Here is a 17605-nt window from a genome sequence, read left to right as displayed (position 1 = left end):
CCCGGGAGCTGGCCCGGCCCCGCCTCCATCCCCTGCAAACTTTTTGAACTCACCAGCATCTAGCACGACCCTCGCCCCCTGGGGAAGGCCCCTGGCTCCAAAGGGGAAAAAGATTTTGGGTGAATGTGAGGAGGAGGAGGACATCCACACACACGGCCCGAACAGCTCCCGAGACAACTTTCAAAACGCCTGGGTAATGAGGTGCTGCTCCAGAGCCAACCCCCATTTTGGAGCTCCGCCCAGAGACTTCTGTGCACCCCCACTGCCCTTGCTCCAGCAGCAGGCAGGGCCCTCCTCCACACTCCAGGTGCCCCCGCCCTGTCCTGCCCGCTCTCCTACTGGAATGCACGTGTGTGCACACACGTGCACGTACACACCCATTAGCCCCCTTCACCACAAGGCTCAGGACGCACTCAGGCAGACGTTCCTGGGGCAGAAAACCGGGCGCTTGTCTGGAGAGAAGACAAGGACTGCCTCCCTGAACCAGGCAGCACTCCGGAACAGCCTGCAAACCCCCGCTTCCTCCGGGAGCCCAAAGAGAAACCTCAGGGAAAGAATTCACACTTAGTCACTAACCCTTCGTGGGGAGAGGAAGTCACAGTAACAGAGCCCGACCTCGGCCACCCCACGGGTTACTCAGACACAGACGTGAGGACAAGCTGGCTGGAGGACAGACCAGCACACTCAAGGCTGTGGCGCGGCGGGACGTGAGCACACAGGTCACACCCACACACCTGCCCTCTGACAGAAGCACGGCTCCAAGTAGCTACCCCCCCTCCGTCTCCTTCTCACTCACCTCTGTCTTTCTGAGCTGCTGCCGCAGACTCTCGGCCGAACGCAGACCCGAGTACCCTCCAGTCCCCTAGACCAGAAGGCCACCCTCGTGCCGGCCCGAGCTAAGCTGTACCTCAGGCCCTGAGAACCTTTCCCACAGGGCCTGGGCTGCTTCCTGCTGCCCTGCAGGCACTGCTCCCTAATATGGGCCTGGAGAGCTGGCTGAGACTTCCGGCCAGGCACGTACCCTGGCAGGACGCCAGCCCTGAATCTTTGCACCCTCGGCCATCAGGGCCCACAGGGTGCCACGCCTGCCCCCAGTGGGGAGGGGCAGGGCTGAGGGGAACTGACAGCTCGGGGAAAGGCCAGAGGGCTCGGACCAGAAAGCTAGCACTGGCCAGCTCTGGGGCAGGACAGTTCTTCCCAGGCCTCTGTCCCTTCCATAATGACTGTCACCTGCAGGGCAGTGACATCTGCACCTGGGGAAGAAACAGGATAAGAAGGGCAGTGACCAATGATCTGACGAGGTGGCTGGGGCCTGGGACCCCACCTCTCAGGGATGGACCTAGGGTCCAGGCAGGGTTGCAGGCACCAAGGTAAAGATTCCTGCAGCCCAGAGAGCCAGCAGCCCTCCCCAGATCCCTCGTGCTTGACCTCACAGCCAGGGGGCTGGTCCCTGCCAGCAGCAGGCAGGGGTACCCACCACCCCCACCTCTGCCCAGAACCCCAGCACTGTTACTGATATCACGCAGCACATTTCAAGACAGAGTCTCACCCAAGGTCCAGAGAGGGGGCAAAGCCAGGCCCCCGGACTCCGGAGCCGCCCTGCTGTGAAGCCTGGTGCAGGAACCTGCCCCGCAGAAGCTCTCCAACCCAGGCCCTCGTTCCACCCGAGAAAGGTCTTCCTTCTCCCAGCTGAAGCCTCCCGAACCCAGAAGCCTTGTCCTTAGCTGCTTCCACTAGTCCCCCTTCGTTGGGTGGGGGTAGGGGTGGGAGGTGGTCCATACCCAGGCTAACTTCTCCTGTGGTTCTCCACCTAGCCGGACCTTCTCTTGGGGGCCCTCACCCAGTCTCCCTTTCCCCATCCAGCCTGACCTTCCACCCAGCATGACCTTCCCTGGGTTGGGACAAAACCCCAGCAGGTCTGTTGGGACTTTGCCTTCCCCAGGCCTCGCCAGGGGGCTGTGCCCTCTGGGCCAGTCACCCGGCTGCACAGGACATGTGGCATCCTGGGGCGCTATGAGGAAAGGTGGCTGACCGTGGCTGGCTCCCACGACACCTAGAAGCTATACCAGTTGGCCCTCTTCTCACACCGCTGGGCAAATAGGGACCCGAAAGAGAAGGAACAAGCCAAAATACCGAACAATTAAAAAGCCAGGACTCCTGCCCTTTGTGTAACAGCACACCTGCATCCCACATCCCAGTCTGGGTCCTTCCTGGGAAGGAGGGCCCTTGAACACCCCTTCCGTGTGGAGTACCCCTGCTGCCATGCCCCACTCAGGTACCGTGCTGCCACCCCCCCCCCCCCCCGCAGGCGTGCACCCCCGACGGGCTCCTCCTCCAGGTTCGATGGAGGGGGACTGGGAGGCCCGCGCGCAGCCCCAGCTTCCCAGCCAGCTGTGGCCGCACTTCCCGCGCCTGGGAGATACTGGACCCCACACCTAAAAAATGGCCGCGCCAGGGGCCCTTGTGCGCTGAGAGCGCAGGCAGACAGACACCAGCCCCCGGGCACCTGCTGGTCGTCGGAGCGAGTGCCCCTTCGGCGAGGCCCGGTCCTGTGGGGCGCTCCTGTCCCCACGGTAGGCGGGGAGGGCGCTCGCGGGTGAGGGCGTGGAGGTGGACCTGGGATGTGGGGCTCTCGAAGAGGAGGGGCCCCGGGGCGGGGGGCTAGGGTGTGCGAGGGTCCTGGAAGAGGGCGCACGCGGGGACTGGGGTCCCTCCGCCGGGGGAGAGGCGCATCAGCCGTACCTGGGGGCGCATCGGCCGTCGTCGAACACGAAGGTCCGGTTGGTGTGGCCCGCGCCGCGCACCCCCGTCCGCGACCCCCTGGACGAGTCCCCCGGGCTGCGCACCCGGTCGGGAAGCGGCATGCGCGGCGGCAGCGGCGGCTCGGATCCGGAACCGAGGGGAAAAGCTTCTCCGCTTTCCCTGAAACACAGCACTTTTCTCCCTCTCCGAGACTAAGAAAGCCTGTTCCAGGGTCGGGGTCCGGGCGGCAGGCCGGGCGCGCCCCCTGCCGGCTGCGCCGAGAATGGCGGCGGCGTGGGGCCAGGCGGGAACCGAGCGGGGGATGGCTGGGGTCGGTCCGCTCATCCCCACCCGGGAACCCTCCCCCACCGCGGCGCTCTGAACCCTCCTAACCGCGAGAAACAGGAAGCAGCGCTTGAACGCTGGAAAACCCCAAAGGCGCCGCAGGGCCCTTCGGCCCTGGTGGGAGGCGGCTCGGTCCTCCCACGGAGGCCCGTCCCTGGAGGTCCAGCAAGGGGAGCAGACACACTGCTAGCGCCCTGGCTCCCAGCGCCCCAGAGACCTGCGGGGCCCTAGGGCTCTGAGCAGCGCTCCCCTGGGAGTGAGCTGAGGGGGTGGCGAGAATCCAGGGACGCAGGGCAGGCAGAGTGCACAGGCGTGGCCAGGGGCAGGGGTGGGGGAGGCAGGCAGGCCAGCCCTCCAGCACTTGGGTGCTGGGGAGGCACACAGTGGGACGAAGATGTGCAGAGCTGCGGCTGGGAGCTGTCAGCGTGCCCCCTGGCTCCTGGGCAGAGGGTGGCACTTCACTGACGTGGAGCGCCTGGGAAGAGGACATGTTTCGGCGGACAGGCCGGGGCAGGTGGGAATCCTTCAGCCGTCCCTAGCCGACCCCTGAGTCCCACAGATCCCAGTCAGCAGTTCCCTGACAAGTCTTCCCCTTGTCCTCTGGGACCCCTAGCTGGGTTCCTGGCTGCACAATGTTCCAGAAGCTCCCATCTCCTCCTCCTCCGCCCACCCCTGTGTCTGCCCTCCCCGCCCCAGGTAACAGCGACTGCTCCGTAGAGGGAGTCCTACCTGTCACCTCCAGCGTCCTGACACCCGGCCCACGTACCAGTGCACGGAACAGCCTGGGCTCCTGCGGGTTCCTGCCTGGGACACTGGCTGCCCGGCCCTGTCCAGACAATCACCACTCTAACGTCCTGTCCCCTCCTTCCCGGGGTAGTCCTTCACCTGCGAGCCCCTCTCTAGTCAGGCTCCCTGTGGGCCGGGCCCCTGCCTCCCAGGAGGCAGAGGCCAGCTCGGGGCGGCACTCGGAAAGGCCACACGTGAGTGGGAGCGGGCCGACCCCCGACGCTCGGGAAGAGGACAGAGGAGCACCCAGGCCGGGCCAGCTTCGGCAACTTCTGCTGGGAGACACTTTGAGGCCGGAGCGGGTGGGGGCGGGGCAGAGCACGTGCTGGGGCGGGGCGGCGGGTGGCACGTGGGGCAGGGGCACACGTGAGTAGGCGGAGCCGGCGAGACGCACACGTTCGCGTAGGGCGGGCACGTGGGGGCCTGGGCGTGTGGTTGCGTCCCTGCAGCTGCGCTCATGGCGTCCCAGGGCCCTGAGGCTGCTGTAGAGGGGTGCAGGTGAGGAACCTGGGAGGCGCTGGAGGGGGTCATCTGGAAGGCGTCTGCTCAGGTTGGTGGGGGGCGGGAACCGAGCTGCAGGTCCCCACCCGGCAGGACCCCCTGGGGCAGGGCGCCCACCGCAGGTCCTGTGGGGGGAGGGGAAGCCCCCGAGGAGGACCCTATCCACCCTCACCCCCACCCCCACCCCCACCCCGGTGGGCCCCCCCCCCCCGGTGGGCCCCCCCCCCCCCCCAGCGACGTCCATGAGGGCACCTGGGTCCCAGCGGTGTTTTCCGGGGCTTCACGGAGCTCCGCGCTCTTTGCCTCTCCTGGGCAGCGGCTCTTTCCCGTCCAGCACCCAGGGCTGCAGCGAGGACCACGGCCAGGGCGCCCGCCCGGTCAAGGCGCCCTCCGAGCGTTCGGGCTTTGGCTTTGGCCTCCCGCGGAATGTGCTCAGCGAGAGGGAGCGCAGGTGGGCGAAGGACGGTCCCGGGCTTGCAGGGGAGTTGTGGTGGGGACGGCCGAGGACATCAGACTCGAGGCTGTGACGCGGGTGTGGGCAGCTGGAACAGGGATCATGCCGGCCTTGCCGTCAGGGGCAGTTGGCAGGTGGCAGGCTGAGCAAGAAAACCCAAGGGAGGGGCTTCCCAGGGCCCACCTCTGTAGCCTTCTTTCTGACCTGAGTCCTGGGTGGCTCAAGGGTGTGCCTTTGGGGTCTCTAGCACCGGGGTCCAGGGCCAGGCTGGCCACACTGGTGCAAAGGTGCGGGTAGCCCCTCGGTGAGGAGAGCCTGGGGTGTTCTGGCAGCTGTGGTCCTTTTTCCTGGTGGTGGCCGGGTGGGCTGACGGACACTGTTGCTTGTCTGGAAGCAGGAAGCGGATCTCGGTGAGCTGCGAGCGCCTGCGGGCTCTGCTGCCCCAGTTTGATGGCCGGCGGGAGGACATGGCCTCGGTCCTGGAGATGGCGGTGCAGTTCCTGCGGCTCGCCGGCACCGTCGTGCCTAACCAGGAGCCGCACGCTGTGAGTGCTGTTCCGGCGCCCGGTCCGCGCGGAGGAGCCGCTGTGGGGCATCTTGCATCCGTTACATCCCCGCTGCCCTCTGTTCTGTTTTTCCGGTCTGGGGTCTGCACCCAGGCTGAGCCTCTCGGACCCCTGCAGGGCAGCCCGTGACAACCCACAGCGTGCGTTTCCTGCGTGTGTGTGGCTTATGACACTTGCTTCCATTTTAGGTTCTTGGTCCTTCCAAGGAGACGTGGCGCGAGTGGCAGAGGGACGTTACCCAGCTGGCCTTTCCGTGTCCGAGCGCAGCAGGGCCACCAGACGGAGGCACAGGAGCCTGTGGCCTGAGTGTGTTAGTGTCCCCTGGGTGGCTGGGGAGCCCACGGGGGCAGCAGACACAGATGGTTCAGGGCTCCTCCTCTGTCTTTGTGTCACCTAGGCCACGGGCTCCTCCGAGCTGTGTGACCACGGGCGCTGGCGAGGGCGAGGCCCCATCGGGAACAGCTGAGATGCCGGAGGGTCTGCCAGCCCCCCCTGGTAAGCAAGGGCCGGTCCCAGTGCGGATGGGGTTGGTGTCCTCGCTGGAGGGGGACAGGTGTGCTCTGCAGGATGGATGGCTTCTGATCCCGGGCATGGCGGGGTCTGTTCCTCATCAAGGCTTGGACACCTGCCGTGGTTCTCTCATCATGACACACGCGCGTGTCAGGGTGAATCTCGGGGACCCCATGCTGCTTTCAGCTGTGGTAAACACAGGGTAACGGGTGCCACCAGGGGCAGGGGTGCAGCTGAGGTGGCCTGGGCTTCTCGGCTGCAGGTGGGGGCCATTCTTGGCCTGTCCTCTTTATCCTGTTCTCTGCCAGGGAGCAGTGTCCAAGCTTCTGCTCCTCAAGGACAGGCCCCCCAGTCCTCCGTCACCTTGGGCCTCTAGGGGTCCCTGGGTCCCGGTCCTCATCCCTGCTGCTGGCCACGTTGTGCCCAGCTCTCTTGAGCAGCCCCCGCACGGCCTGGGCTTCTCGGGCGGCCTTCCTGTTCTTTCTTCTGTAATCGAATGAGTCACAGACTCTGCACGGGGAGGGCCTTTGTCCTCCGGTGCTGTGCCAGCCCAGCCTGCAGGGCAGTTCTGACGACTGCGTCTCCCTCGTCTGGACCCTGCACCGCAGCTGTCTGTCAGTACTTGAGCACGAATGACTGTGAGAGCGTTTAGGCCCCGTGCACGTGACTGCCCCGGGAGCCAAGGCTATGCTTTCTGATTGCTCGAAAGTGCCAGCACAGGAGGGGCGGCGGCTTGCTGTCACCAAGGCTGGCGGTGGAGCTGGCATCTCCAGGGAACTTTGGGAGCCGTGGGCAGGGTGTGAGGGTGCAGAGGTCACATGGCAGGGTGCTAGATCTGATGGTGGAGGCTGGCTTAGGGACTGTGGGCAGAGGGAGTGGGGTTCTAGATCTGAGCTCCAAGGGCTGATCTGAGGCCAAGTGGGTGTCTCCGAGAAGCGTTCCTGGGGCAGGTGCCCAGCACCGGAGCCCTGGGTGTTCATCTCTGGGTCATCTGTCTGCCTCCTGCTTCTGAGCTCCTTTGTCCTGTGCTGGGCATGGCAGGTAGGGGCCAAGGGCTTCAGAGGAGGGCTGCTCCCCACGTGGGGAAGGCCAACCTGCACCTCACTTCTGTCGTAGAGCCTTGCATCCTGCTGTCTCAGCCTCCAGGCCCAAGTTCCTCCAAGCCCCTGAGGCCGCCCCCACCCTGGCCTCCCCGCTTGTGGCAGCCACCCTCCCCCCTGGTGAGCGAAGAGGCTCAGAGCTGCCTGGACCAGGCTGGGCCCCCAGCGGAGGAGGCCAGCTCTGTGGAGACACCGGACATCAGGTGGGTACCCAGGTGGGCATTTCTGCAGCGGTCCCGCATGCCTCCTTCCAGTCCTGCCCACACTCTGCCCGCCCCTGCCCCTGGGAAGTCTGTCCCCCTCCCTCACTGTCTGTGCCTGGGCCACAGCTGCCAGCCCAGACCCGTTTGAGCCAGACGCCGCCGTGTGGCTTTCTGACGCGTTTCCGAAAATGTTGTCGTGTTCCTAGCCGGTCTGTGTTTTGGCTGATAGTAAACGAGTTTGTGTTTTGTGAGCACGGACCAGCTGGGGCGTGGGAGGGGAGCGTGGCAGAGGCTGGAGGGAAACCAGCAGAGGCAGCGGGGTGGGCCAGTCTGTCCTCGGTGGGCAGGCTCTGGGTCTGGTGGGGGGGGGGCACCCTGTTCAGCCTGAACCTGAAGCTAGCTTTGAGGTTCTGCACTTCCGTCTTGAGGTTCCAAGAGCGAGTTCACTTGGGATCACTCAGGGCGAAGTCTTCTGGTCCCATTCAGGCCTGTGTCGGGATGTGACGTGGAAGATGGGACGTCCTTCTTGCTGAACACCAGTCCCGACTGGTGGCTGGGTGAGTGGGGATGTGGGGCCTGGGCCACCACTGGCCCTCATGAGGGCCAGGCCTCGGGGCCTCAGCCAATCTGGATGAGGGGCTGGGCAGGTGGCTGGGATTAATGGGGAGATGTGAGTGGGCTCCCCTTGCTGTGTGCCACTAGGGTCCCACTATCTGTCTCTGAGCCCACGTTCTCCCTGCTGGTGGTTGTCAGGGTCATTGGGGTGGGGAACGCAAGGTGACGCGTGTGCACGTAGGGCATGTTGGAGCGTGGTGTGTGTCTCTTGCTGTTGGGGGTCTGTGCTTTTTCTCTAAACGGTCCTACAAGGGCATCTGGGTGGGAGAGGAGCAGAACGTCTGTGAGATTTAGTGCTGTGGGACATCGCTCTCTGTCGTGCTCTAATAGGTCCTCCTGGGTCTCGAGCAGGGTCAGCAGGAGTGGGTTCGCCCACCCGTCATGGCACTTGGGAGCCAAGGGCTTCCAAGCCAGGCAGGACAGAGGTGGGCCTCTTCTGCACCTTGACTCTGCTGTGCCTCGCCCAGGTAGCCAGGCTGATGTGTCCTGTCTGCTTCCAGGGTCTCTGGAGGGCAGAGGTGCCGGTGCCCCTTCTCGGAGCACAGCCAGGAGCAGCCTGCTGGACAGGGCAGAGCCAGGCTTCTTGACAGACCCCGAGCCCGGCTCCCAGGAGCTCCCGGACGGCCCCCTGGAGCCATGGGGCTCGGACACAGGCTGCCCTAGCCTGGCCCTGCGGGAGGAGGTGGACAGTATCTTCCCCGACTTCTTCCCCTGCTAGGCGGCGGGGGCGGGGGGGGGGGGTGGCGTTTCGCACGTGTCCGTGTCAGGCGCCCGGCGGCTTATTTTGGGTTTGGGTGGCAGCTGTGGTCTGCTGTGGCGAGGCTGGCGGGGCCGCAGCGGTGGAGGCCGAGAAATAAAGGCAGGGCGGCGCTCCTGCAGAAAGCGGAACTTTGGAGCGTCTGTGTAATCAGTGCCATTCACTGGGCAGATGGCACCGCACCCGCTCAGAGCGCGGGCACCTGCCTGGGGCTTGGTTTCTGCAACACTCTTGGCCTTGCGGAGTCTCTAAATAGCCCTGCAGCCTGGGGAGGGCTCCGGGGGCTGAGAGTTCTATGTTCCCGGCCTGCTCCCAGGAGCGGTGGGCGCGGGACCCCACCTCTCACTCCCCAAGGCTGGTCTGAGCTGTGCGGTCCTCATGGCCCAGGGGTCTGTCGGGGGAGGCCCTGGTGCTTTTGGCCGCAGCTAGGGCCCCAAGGGAAGGGCTGGCCTCTGCCTTTGAGGTGGGGCCGTTTGCACTCCTCTCTTGGGGGATTTGGGTGGGGGGGCTGGGACAGAGGCCACCTCGTGTCAGCATCTCGATCCTTCTGGCGGGCACGGCTCCAGTCCTAGCTGCTCCTGACTGCTGGGATCCGGGGAGGGCCCGGGTTATTAGGAGGAGCAGCCTAAGCCCCACGGTCGAGTGCGGCTGACCCTGCCCTACATCTCACCACCTTTCAGCCGCAGCAAAGGCGGTGTCCGTCTCTGACCCAGGCTGGCCGGGGCCTCACTACTCTGCTCCTGATCAACCCCTTCTGGAGATGCTGGGCTCCAGGCCCCCACCTCCCCGTGACCCTGAGGCCGGAGAGAGCTCCAGGGGCCAGATGGCTCTCTGCTCTCCAGGAGAGTAGGTTCTGACTGGGAGTTCTGAGTCCCTGTCCAGGCTGTCTGCCCCACACCTGCATGCCTTTGTGTCCCTGCAGCCGGAAAGTTCCATTCATTCTGTGAGTCATTGGAAACAAAGGTGAGGAGCAGCTGGCGTGGGATGGAGGTACTGGCAGAGTGAGCGCTCGGTGATGCTGGAGGGGAGCCAGGCAGCGGCTGGGGGGAGGGAGCCTGGGGGAGGCCCGGTGCCCATGGGGGGTGGCTGTCACCCCTAGACCCCAGTCCTCAGGACCTCCGTGCTCCTCGTGTGCGTGTGTCTGTGAGCACCGGTGCTGGTGTGCGCACGGGCGTGTTTGTATGTGACCCTCGAACGTAGGCCCGTGCCTCCCGTTGGCAGGGTGGGCGCTGCAGGTGCCCTGCTGTCAGCCCAGCACCGTGAACCCAGCTGCGGGTGACCCTGCTGTGGGGCTGCTGTGTCAGGGCTGAGGCAAGCGCCCAGGCCCCGCCCTGTGAGTTTCTGGCTCCCCGAGCCCAGAGGGGGACTGGGGGTCGAATTGCTGAGCCCCACCCGGGAGCAGGTCTGGTTCTGCTGGGGTTTGCTGCAGGGCTGCGTGGAAACCGTAGTTGTTTCTGCTCGAGCTGACCTAGGAACAGTCTTGCTCGGAGCCCCGGGCAGGCCGCCTGTGACCCCGCCCGCACGCTGACCTCAGGTCAGCACCCCGTGAGGGAGCTCAGGAGCCCCAGCCGAGGTCCTAGGAGCAGAGATGAGACCCTGCCCCAGCCCCAGCCCCAGCTCTGCCTTGGCAAGGGAGGCCTTGTCTCAGGCTGCAGCCCTGCCCATCTCGAACCCCTGGAGGGGCACCTGGAGCCGTGTTGAGCGTGACCCTGAGGCCCGGTGCGGGCTTGTGGGGTAAGAGCAGTGGTTGATCAACAGTGCCCCCTCCTCTCCCCACCCGCCGGTGGGAGGAGAGTGGCCTGGAACCTGCATTCACCCCTGCCGTGGCCACGAGTTCCCAGGGCCCCTGCCCTGCCGGCCATAGGAGTGTGGGCACAGAGCCCTGTCCCTGAGCTGGCTGGGGCTTGGCCTCCCTCCTGCAGACAGTGACATGCAGGGGAGTGGCGGGCGGGGCTTGATGATAGAACCCCCAGGTGAGCTGGAGGAGAGAGGGACTGCTGCAGGGCCTGCTGGGAGCTTGGCTGGAGCTGGAAGGAGCTGCAGGGTCTAGGGAACAGTCTGCTTCCCGTCGTTCTCCTTTCCAGCCTTTTCTGACCCGAATTCAGGTGTTGGTGGTGGTCATCGTAGCTGTGTGTGCTCAAGGGTGGGTTCAGAAAGCTGTGACGCTGGCGACTTTGGGCTTGTTCTGGGGATTTGGGGGTGGCTGGGGGGCCTTGGCACAACTCCCTCCCAGCTCTCAAGGTGATTAGCTTCCCTCCCCATTGCCCCCACCATGAGGTCCTGTTTGTCTGGAAATAGGATGCATAGAAGGGGCAGGCCTGGCAGGACCCCAGACGCCCTCAGGCCACACCCTCTCTCAACCCACGCACCCCTTGGCTTGGGACATTTTGGAGGGACTGTGCCCGAGGCTGGGCCTTGGTGACAGTCGGGCATTGGGCTTGGGCTGAGCGCTGACAGTTTGCTACCCTCAGTCTGCCCCTCCCGTGCCCTGCCCCTCCCCCTGCCTGCTTTCCTCTGCATTCTCGGCCTCTCCCTGCTCCTGTTGCTCCTTGGGCGTCATGGCCGCTGTGGTCACCATGAACTGGGTTTTGAGTCAAGGTGTTCAGTTCTGCTCAGGGACCTCATTTAGCCCTCTGGACAAATGGGTCTTGCCCTGGAGGGCCAGGGGCTCCGCTGCTGGGGGGGAGGCGCCGTCCTGGGGCCCCTCCTTTGCCCCCAGGCTCTGACCTTCTCTTGGCAGGACAGGTGTATTCTCCATCTCCCAACCCAGGTGACCAGTGAGTGAGTCAGAGGAAGTCCCCCCGAGACCCTTGCTTGACTGGCCACACCTCACTATCCCACCCCCCCGCCCCGGTACAGACCCGAGGAAGCCAAGAACCTGCTTGGTGCGGCTCCAGCCCCACCCTTGCTCATTGGCACCCAGGACACCTTGTCATCCCCCAGCAGGCCCCGCGGTCCCCTAGCCTGTCACCTGAGCTCGGTGGGGTGCTCGTGGCCGAAAGGGGGCCCCCAGGCCTGCCCACAGCCAGTGTACTGGTTTGGAGGTCCCATGCCCCTTGCTCAGAGGATGATAGACAGGTTCCTTCACCCTTCCTGCCCCCTTCCCCGTGCATGGGCAGGGCATTCGAGTTGCGGGGGCAAGATGCACTGGGCCTGTCCTGGAGGGTAGCAGGCGGCAGGGCTGGGGGCTCCGGGGTAAGAGCAGTTTGGCTGGCATGAGGAGGAGCGAGGAGACCAGGCGCTCCCAGACCGTGATCCAGACAGGTGTCGCAGGGTGGGCCAGGGGTTGGCGCTGCCCCAGGATGAGGGCTGGTGGGAGAAGGATGCAGAGGTGGGACACAGGAACAGCTGGGGCTCCGGGGAGCCAAGGAGAAGGAAGTCGTGTTGCTCCTGGATGGGGGAAGCCAGAGAGGATAGGGTTGTTGAACTGCTGGGGACCCGAGGCCCGGGGGCCATGAGACGGGCAGCCGCCCCATGGCTGGGGCCAAGGACGTGGCTCCACTCCTAGGTCTTGCTGGAACAGACGAGCTGGAAGGGCCCTTGGGGGGTACAAGTGGGGACGTGGGCTTCTGATGGGGGATGTTAGGGTGGGCACCCGACGGCTGGGCAGTGCGGAGGGAGTCAGGCAGGGAGGGCTCCTGGGTGCTGGGGATGGCCTGGGGGTGGGTCCCAGGGCCTGGGACTCTCATCCCAAATGTAGGGGTGGGAGGTCTCCCTCTTCTGACTGGGGGATAGCACAGCCAGCTCCCCTTCACCCAAGGCTGATGCAGGCCTTGGTGCTGGACGGTATGGCCTGCCCCGAGTGACTCCCTCGAGGGACCCTTGGCTGCCGGCAAGAACCCCCTGGTCTGGGATGGGGGTGGGCTTGATGGGTGGCTCAGAGGTGGTGGCCCTGGGGGAGGACAGGGGCCTGTCTGCTGTGGGGCAGGGAGCCTCCGTGCAGCTGGGCGCCAGTGGAGGGGAGCCTGGGGGACTTAGGTGTGCATCAGAGGGGCTGCGAGCATGCACCTGCCGGGCCTGCACGACTCAGGAAGGAGGAAGATGCAGCGGTCAGCGTCCCCTGCTGCCTGCCCAGTGGCTGTCCCTGCCCCCAGGGCCTCAGCCACTGTCATTTAGCAGAGACACCGGTATATGTGGCCAGAAGGGCCTCCTAAGCCGGGACCAACCTGGATTGGCGCTGCTGGCTGTCTCTGTCCCCATGAGCTCTGCTTCTGTCCCCACGGGGTGGGAAGCCCCAGGACTGAGGGGTCCAGCTGGCCCTGGGGTCTGGCCTCGCTGACTCCCTGCGTTGTGTGCGGCTGTCCCTTCTGAATGGCACCCCGGGGAACCTCTAGCATCTTCCTCCCACCGTGTGAACGTGAGCCTGCGCTGAGCTCGGCTCACCAGGAGGGGAGGGTCCCCATCTCTCTGACCCCCGCAGCCTTGGCCCCCTGTGGTCACCAGCCAGAGCACCACCACAGAGCACACTAGGTCTAGGGGCAGCAATCATTTATTGGACACAGCAGGAAAAGTCTCCAGGAAGGGGGGGCTTCCTGGGGGGATGGGAGTGGTTGAAGGGCTCCTCAGGTCAACTATGAACTATTTGTCCTTTGAGGGGGCTGCTCCTGTGAGCGATAGGCGGCAGGGTGGGTGCCGGGGTGGGGGCAGATGGGCCAGATCCCTCACTGCCCTGGGCTCTGCCCCTGGGTCGGCGACTGGGGAGGTCTGTCCGCAAGCAGGACCTAACCCCCGGTCGGCTCTGCCGTACCTCTCCTCCAGCCTGGCCCTCAGCCTCTCGGCAGGCCCCCCGGCGCCCCAGGCTGGCCCTGCTCCCATCAGTGTTTGGGGGACCCTGCAGGCAGCCCCAGCCTGGTCCTGCCCAGCAGAGCCAGCAATTTGAATCTCCGTGCCGTCCGCCCCCAGCTGCACCGACGGCTGCCATAGTGGCTGCTCTGTGTGGAGCAGCACCTGCCCCTCACCCCCCGGCCTCGGGGGCCCCCGTGCCACAGCCCCTGCAGGGTCAGAGGTCACTCATCTGGGCCCAGGGGCCTGCCTGCTGTCGGGCACGCAAGCAGCGATCTGTGAAGAGGGGCGTGGGTTGCTGAGCGGGGGTCTGAGCTGCGCCCTTCCGGCCTCCGGGGCGGGGATGAGGGCGGGCGCATACCCGTTCGGGTCAGGTTGATGATGTTGGTCGGACTTATCCTGGGGCTTTTGCAGTAATTCTGAAATATTTGCATGATGTCCCAGCTCACAGTAGGGGTCTCACCTGCAGACAGAGCAATGGGGGCCGTCCCTCCGGCAGATCATTTGGGACAACGGGCAGTGGGGTTCTGGGAGCTTGGAGACGACCCTGGATTTTCAGGCTGCAGGCACGGCTGTGGGGACAAGCTGCTGTGACCAGAGTGGGAGGGGTGTGCCCAGAGGGCCCCATGCCAGACCGGAGAGGAGGCAGGGGGCCCCCAGAGAGCTACCCTGGCCCTTGGGTGGGGTCCAGCCCATCCTCTGGGCCCCCGTCCTTGCTGTTCCCGGCCAGGATTCCTTTGTTCACTGCACGTCGTGTTACGGGGCCGGTGGCGAGGAGCATCTGTGGGTGTCTGGTTCTCGGGCTTGTTTAAAGGCCAGCAGGTCGACACAGCCGTGTTTGGGAAGTACCATGGGGACACAGGTGAAAGCTGGCCGCCGCCTGCCCTGCCACCCCAGCCCCAAGAGCCCACCGCCTACAAAGCAGAAGCGAGTAGCTGGAGGCGGTGGTGGTGCCTGCCTGGCTAGTTGGCTGCTCCTCGCCCTCCCCGGACATCGCTCTGTCCCGGGGTCGGCATTCTGTGCCCCCTGCACGCTGAGTGCTGAGCTGAGCTCTCGGCTTGGTGCGGCCAGTGGCTTCTGGACGTTTGGACTCACCCCACCGGCCCTGCAGGTCTGGGGGCTCAAACTGGGGCTGTGCACTAAGTTAGATTGTCTTCATGCTCCCTGTGTGGCTGGATTGGGTCCCCTGAAAGGTGTGGGCAAATCCTTGTCCCCAGAACTTGGGAATGGGACCTGGTTTAGAAGCAGGAGCTTTGCAAGGTGTGGGAAGGGTCTTAGGACGAGGAGGTAATGCTGGGTTCAGGATGGGCAGGAAAACCAGTGACAAATGTTCTTTTAAGGGAAAGGGAAAGGAGGTTTGAGAACAGAGGAGAAGCTCTGTGGGGCCGGAGGCAGAGCTCAGGGACGCCCGGGGCCCCAGGGGCTGGAAGGGGCAGGAGCCGCCGCCTCCGGAGGGAGCTGCGCTGCTGCTGACCCTCGCTCACCTCTGGAAGCTCTGACCAGTGAGGCCCAACCAACAGCCCTTAACTCAGCCCGAGTGAGGTCGCCAGCCTGTTTCCTAAATATGATAGTTTGCCCGGCCACGTGTCTGGATGTCACGCCCAGGGCGCCGTGGTCCCTGATGACAGCAGGGAGGGGTCACAGCTAACCCACAGAGCCCCTTCTCTTACCTGCTTTTCTAGTTGGTGGGTCTCTGTGGTCCTGGTGGCCTCGGGGAAGCAGATGCTTCCATACCACGGGGGCCCGCCGGCAGGACCGCGAGGCCTCGGCTCAGGTGGGAGGGGCACACGCATGGGTTTTCTCTAGTTTACTGTCCGTGACGCTGGAGGAGGCTTACCTGAGCCGCTGGCATGTGAGGTCTCCGCTGTTGGCCTAGCACCTTACTACTTTGCTGTCCCCCGCGACCCCACTGCCGCCAGAGTCCCACCTGTGTCCTGCTGGCTGGGGGAGGTGGGCAGTTACCGAGGACGTTCACCGCCACCGTCTCCTTCCCGTGCCAGCTGTTGTGGATGCAGAAGATGAGGAAATGAGAGGGGTCCACCTCCTCCAGGAAGATCGTGTTGTGGCCAGCATCTGCGAATCCCGGGGGTGGGGTGGGAGGCGGGCGTGCAGGGCTCTCCACGGCGCCGGAACTGGGCCCTGGGAGCCCTCCTGTCCCTCCATGGCCTTAGACAACTTGGTGCTCGTGAGCAGTCGGGCCCCAGGAAGGGGCAGGACCGGGTGTGGGCTCCCGGGCTTCCCAGACACCCACTGCTGGGGACCCTTCTGGGTACTGAAGCCAGCCGGGGACACTCCTGTGAGATGGTGTCCTGGCAGGTGAGCTCCTGGCCACACGCTGCTGGGACTCCCAGGGACTCCACGCTTGCAGGCTGGATGATGCTGACTGTTCATACTTACATTTCAGCACGTACTGAAATTTCCTTTTTATTTGTCATCATTATAATCGGGACACGTACCCTGTATCCTGGAAGAAGATGAGGAGATTCCTTGGGACCCCGTGTCCAGAAGACGTGCCCACGGAGCCCCTCGGTGGGACTGGGTGGGTCTTGGCCACGCTGCATGTAGGACATGTGTCCTGTCCCCGGCCAGTGAGCCCCAGCCCTGCCCTGCGTCACCGTGTCCCCCGCACCCTCCAGTGTCTGGGAGGTGGCCGTGAGGCCGACCGGGGACAGGGCATGGGGCTCCCCTGGACCTTGGCGCCGTCTGGCACCCTCTGCCCGGAACTCTATGGTCTTGAGGCTTATGTGGATTTTGTGGACGAGGAACATGTCTGCATCCTTCTGTAGGAGTTTTGGTTCGTCGGAAGCCTGGGCTATTGAGAACCAGTCGCCGTTGACCTGCCGAGTAGAGGTGGGTGTGCTGGCACGGGAGAGGGTGCAGCCGGGGCTGGAGGGCGCCCGGCCCTGTCCCCCTCCCGCCGCCCCCAGCTGCCACCTCCTCCCACTCCGGACGCCCGCGGCAGCTACCAGATTCTCACGGATGCTGGGGTCCCGGGCGCCCGTGTGCAGGGCGTGGGGGCCCCCGAGCAGAGCTAGCAGCACCAGCAGCAGCAGGGTGTTCATGGTGACGCAGCAGTGACCGAGGGATGACCGGCAGCACCTCGGGCGTCCAGAGCCTGTGAGACTGGCCCTTTTGTGCCCTGCCAGGAGGGAGTTCCTGCCCGTGGCCGGCTGTCACGGGTTCCTCCTGCTGGCCACAATGACCCTCTATTTGTTGACACTACTGCCAACAATGGCCACTTGGCCATTTGTCCACAAAGCCCCTGCCCGACACATGCTGGCAGTCATGCCCTTTCCCAGAACCACGACCGTGTACCTGGGTTGCTTCCAGGATCCCCCCTGGGCGCCAAACTCCGGTCATCGAGTCACGGAGCTCCTTCTGACGCGGCAGCCCTGGGTGGCCGTGATGTCTCCTCGTGAGAGCCGCCCATACGGTTGAGTGCTTGGCCGTGGTGTCCGGGGACTTGGCAGGGGAACCGAGGAAGGTGGAGAACAGATGCCCTGTGCTGCCTCGCCAGGTTGGGGACCGTGGCAGCTCTGTGGAATGGCCTTGCTGCCAGGTGCCTCTCTTGGAACCGCCCATCTGGGCAGAGCAAAGCGAGGGCTGGGGCCCAGGAGAGTGGGAATGGGCTGAGGGCAGCGGGCTGAGCCGGAGTGCCTCCCGTCTCCACTCCGTCCTGTTTCCAGAGTCTCCCTGCTGCAGGGTGATCTGAGCTGGGCCAAATTCAGCTGCTCAGAGACCCCTAGGGCCCTCGGGAACAGGGCAGGCCAATGCAAGTGCAGGTTACAGCGTCCCCCTCGGGCCAGGGGCCTCAGGTCCTGAGCCCCCGTGTCCTCAGTGTCTACATGGCAGTGACCACTCTGCCTGCCTGCCCGCCCACTTCTTGGCTGCAGGACTCCTCGGAGGTGCTCCCGGGAGGTCTCCCCCTCCCCCACTGCTGCCAGGTGCCTGCACCCCCACTGAGGCCGGGTCGTGGTGCTGTGTCCTCATGCCTGCCCCTGCCCCCTGTGGTCTGTGCTCACAACGGTGATGGCACGTGGATATCAGAACCGGACGAGGACGGTTACAAGGAAGGAAACGTTACCAGTCACATTCAGGACATCAGAAAACCCCAGCAGTCCATGGAAAGGGTGATGTGTTAAGGCCTTGAGGGCTTGATCCAGAAATGCAAGGCTGGTCATTGAGAATCAACGTATTTCACGCGCAGAGTGGCGGAAAAGACAGCATGAACGTCATGGTAGCGG

General features: G+C 64.8%; 2 protein-coding genes across 2 annotated transcripts; one reads left to right on the top strand and one right to left on the bottom strand.

Annotated features, from left to right (window-relative positions):
* Positions 1 to 4330: 4330 nt before the first annotated feature.
* On the top strand, positions 4331 to 8540 carry SOHLH1 (spermatogenesis and oogenesis specific basic helix-loop-helix 1). The gene is made up of 6 exons (XM_044389529.2): positions 4331 to 4371; positions 4691 to 4825; positions 5226 to 5373; positions 7110 to 7207; positions 7694 to 7764; positions 8323 to 8540. Exons 1-6 carry the CDS (start codon positions 4331 to 4333, stop codon positions 8538 to 8540), a joined length of 711 nt encoding a protein of 236 aa, XP_044245464.2.
* Positions 8541 to 13578: 5038 nt separating this feature from the next.
* On the bottom strand, positions 13579 to 16423 carry LOC113266289 (uterocalin-like). Its single transcript, XM_026513748.2, has 4 exons — positions 15991 to 16423; positions 15324 to 15434; positions 13723 to 13824; positions 13579 to 13637 (listed from the first exon to the last, which is right to left on the bottom strand). Exons 1-4 carry the CDS (start codon positions 16421 to 16423, stop codon positions 13579 to 13581), a joined length of 705 nt encoding a protein of 234 aa, XP_026369533.2.
* Between the last annotated feature and the right edge of the window lie 1182 nt (positions 16424 to 17605).

The sequence above is a fragment of the Ursus arctos genome, unplaced genomic scaffold (genome assembly GCF_023065955.2).
Source record: "Ursus arctos isolate Adak ecotype North America unplaced genomic scaffold, UrsArc2.0 scaffold_18, whole genome shotgun sequence".
NCBI lineage: Eukaryota > Metazoa > Chordata > Mammalia > Carnivora > Ursidae > Ursus > Ursus arctos.
Note: the sequence above shows the minus strand (reverse complement) of the source record. Positions and strands in the feature narration are given on the sequence as shown.

What these genes read in the sequence shown, in the direction of transcription:
- SOHLH1 (XM_044389529.2), top strand. Translation starts at nt 4,331, where the DNA reads ATGGCGTCCCAGGGCCCTGAGGCTGCTGTAGAGGGGTGCAG. An exon ending in GCTGCTGTAGAGGGGTGCAG is followed by an intron (nt 4,372 to 4,690) that starts GTGAGGAACCTG and finishes TCTCCTGGGCAG; the next exon opens with CGGCTCTTTCCCGTCCAGCA. An exon ending in GTGGAGACACCGGACATCAG is followed by an intron (nt 7,208 to 7,693) that starts GTGGGTACCCAG and finishes GGTCCCATTCAG; the next exon opens with GCCTGTGTCGGGATGTGACG.
- LOC113266289 (XM_026513748.2), bottom strand. Translation starts at nt 16,423, where the DNA reads ATGAACACCCTGCTGCTGCTGGTGCTGCTAGCTCTGCTCGGGGGCCCC. An exon ending in CACCTCCCAGACACTGGAGG is followed by an intron (nt 15,435 to 15,990) that starts GTGCGGGGGACA and finishes CGGGATTCGCAG; the next exon opens with ATGCTGGCCACAACACGATC. An exon ending in CATCAACCTGACCCGAACGG is followed by an intron (nt 13,638 to 13,722) that starts GTATGCGCCCGC and finishes CCCTCTTCACAG; the next exon opens with ATCGCTGCTTGCGTGCCCGA.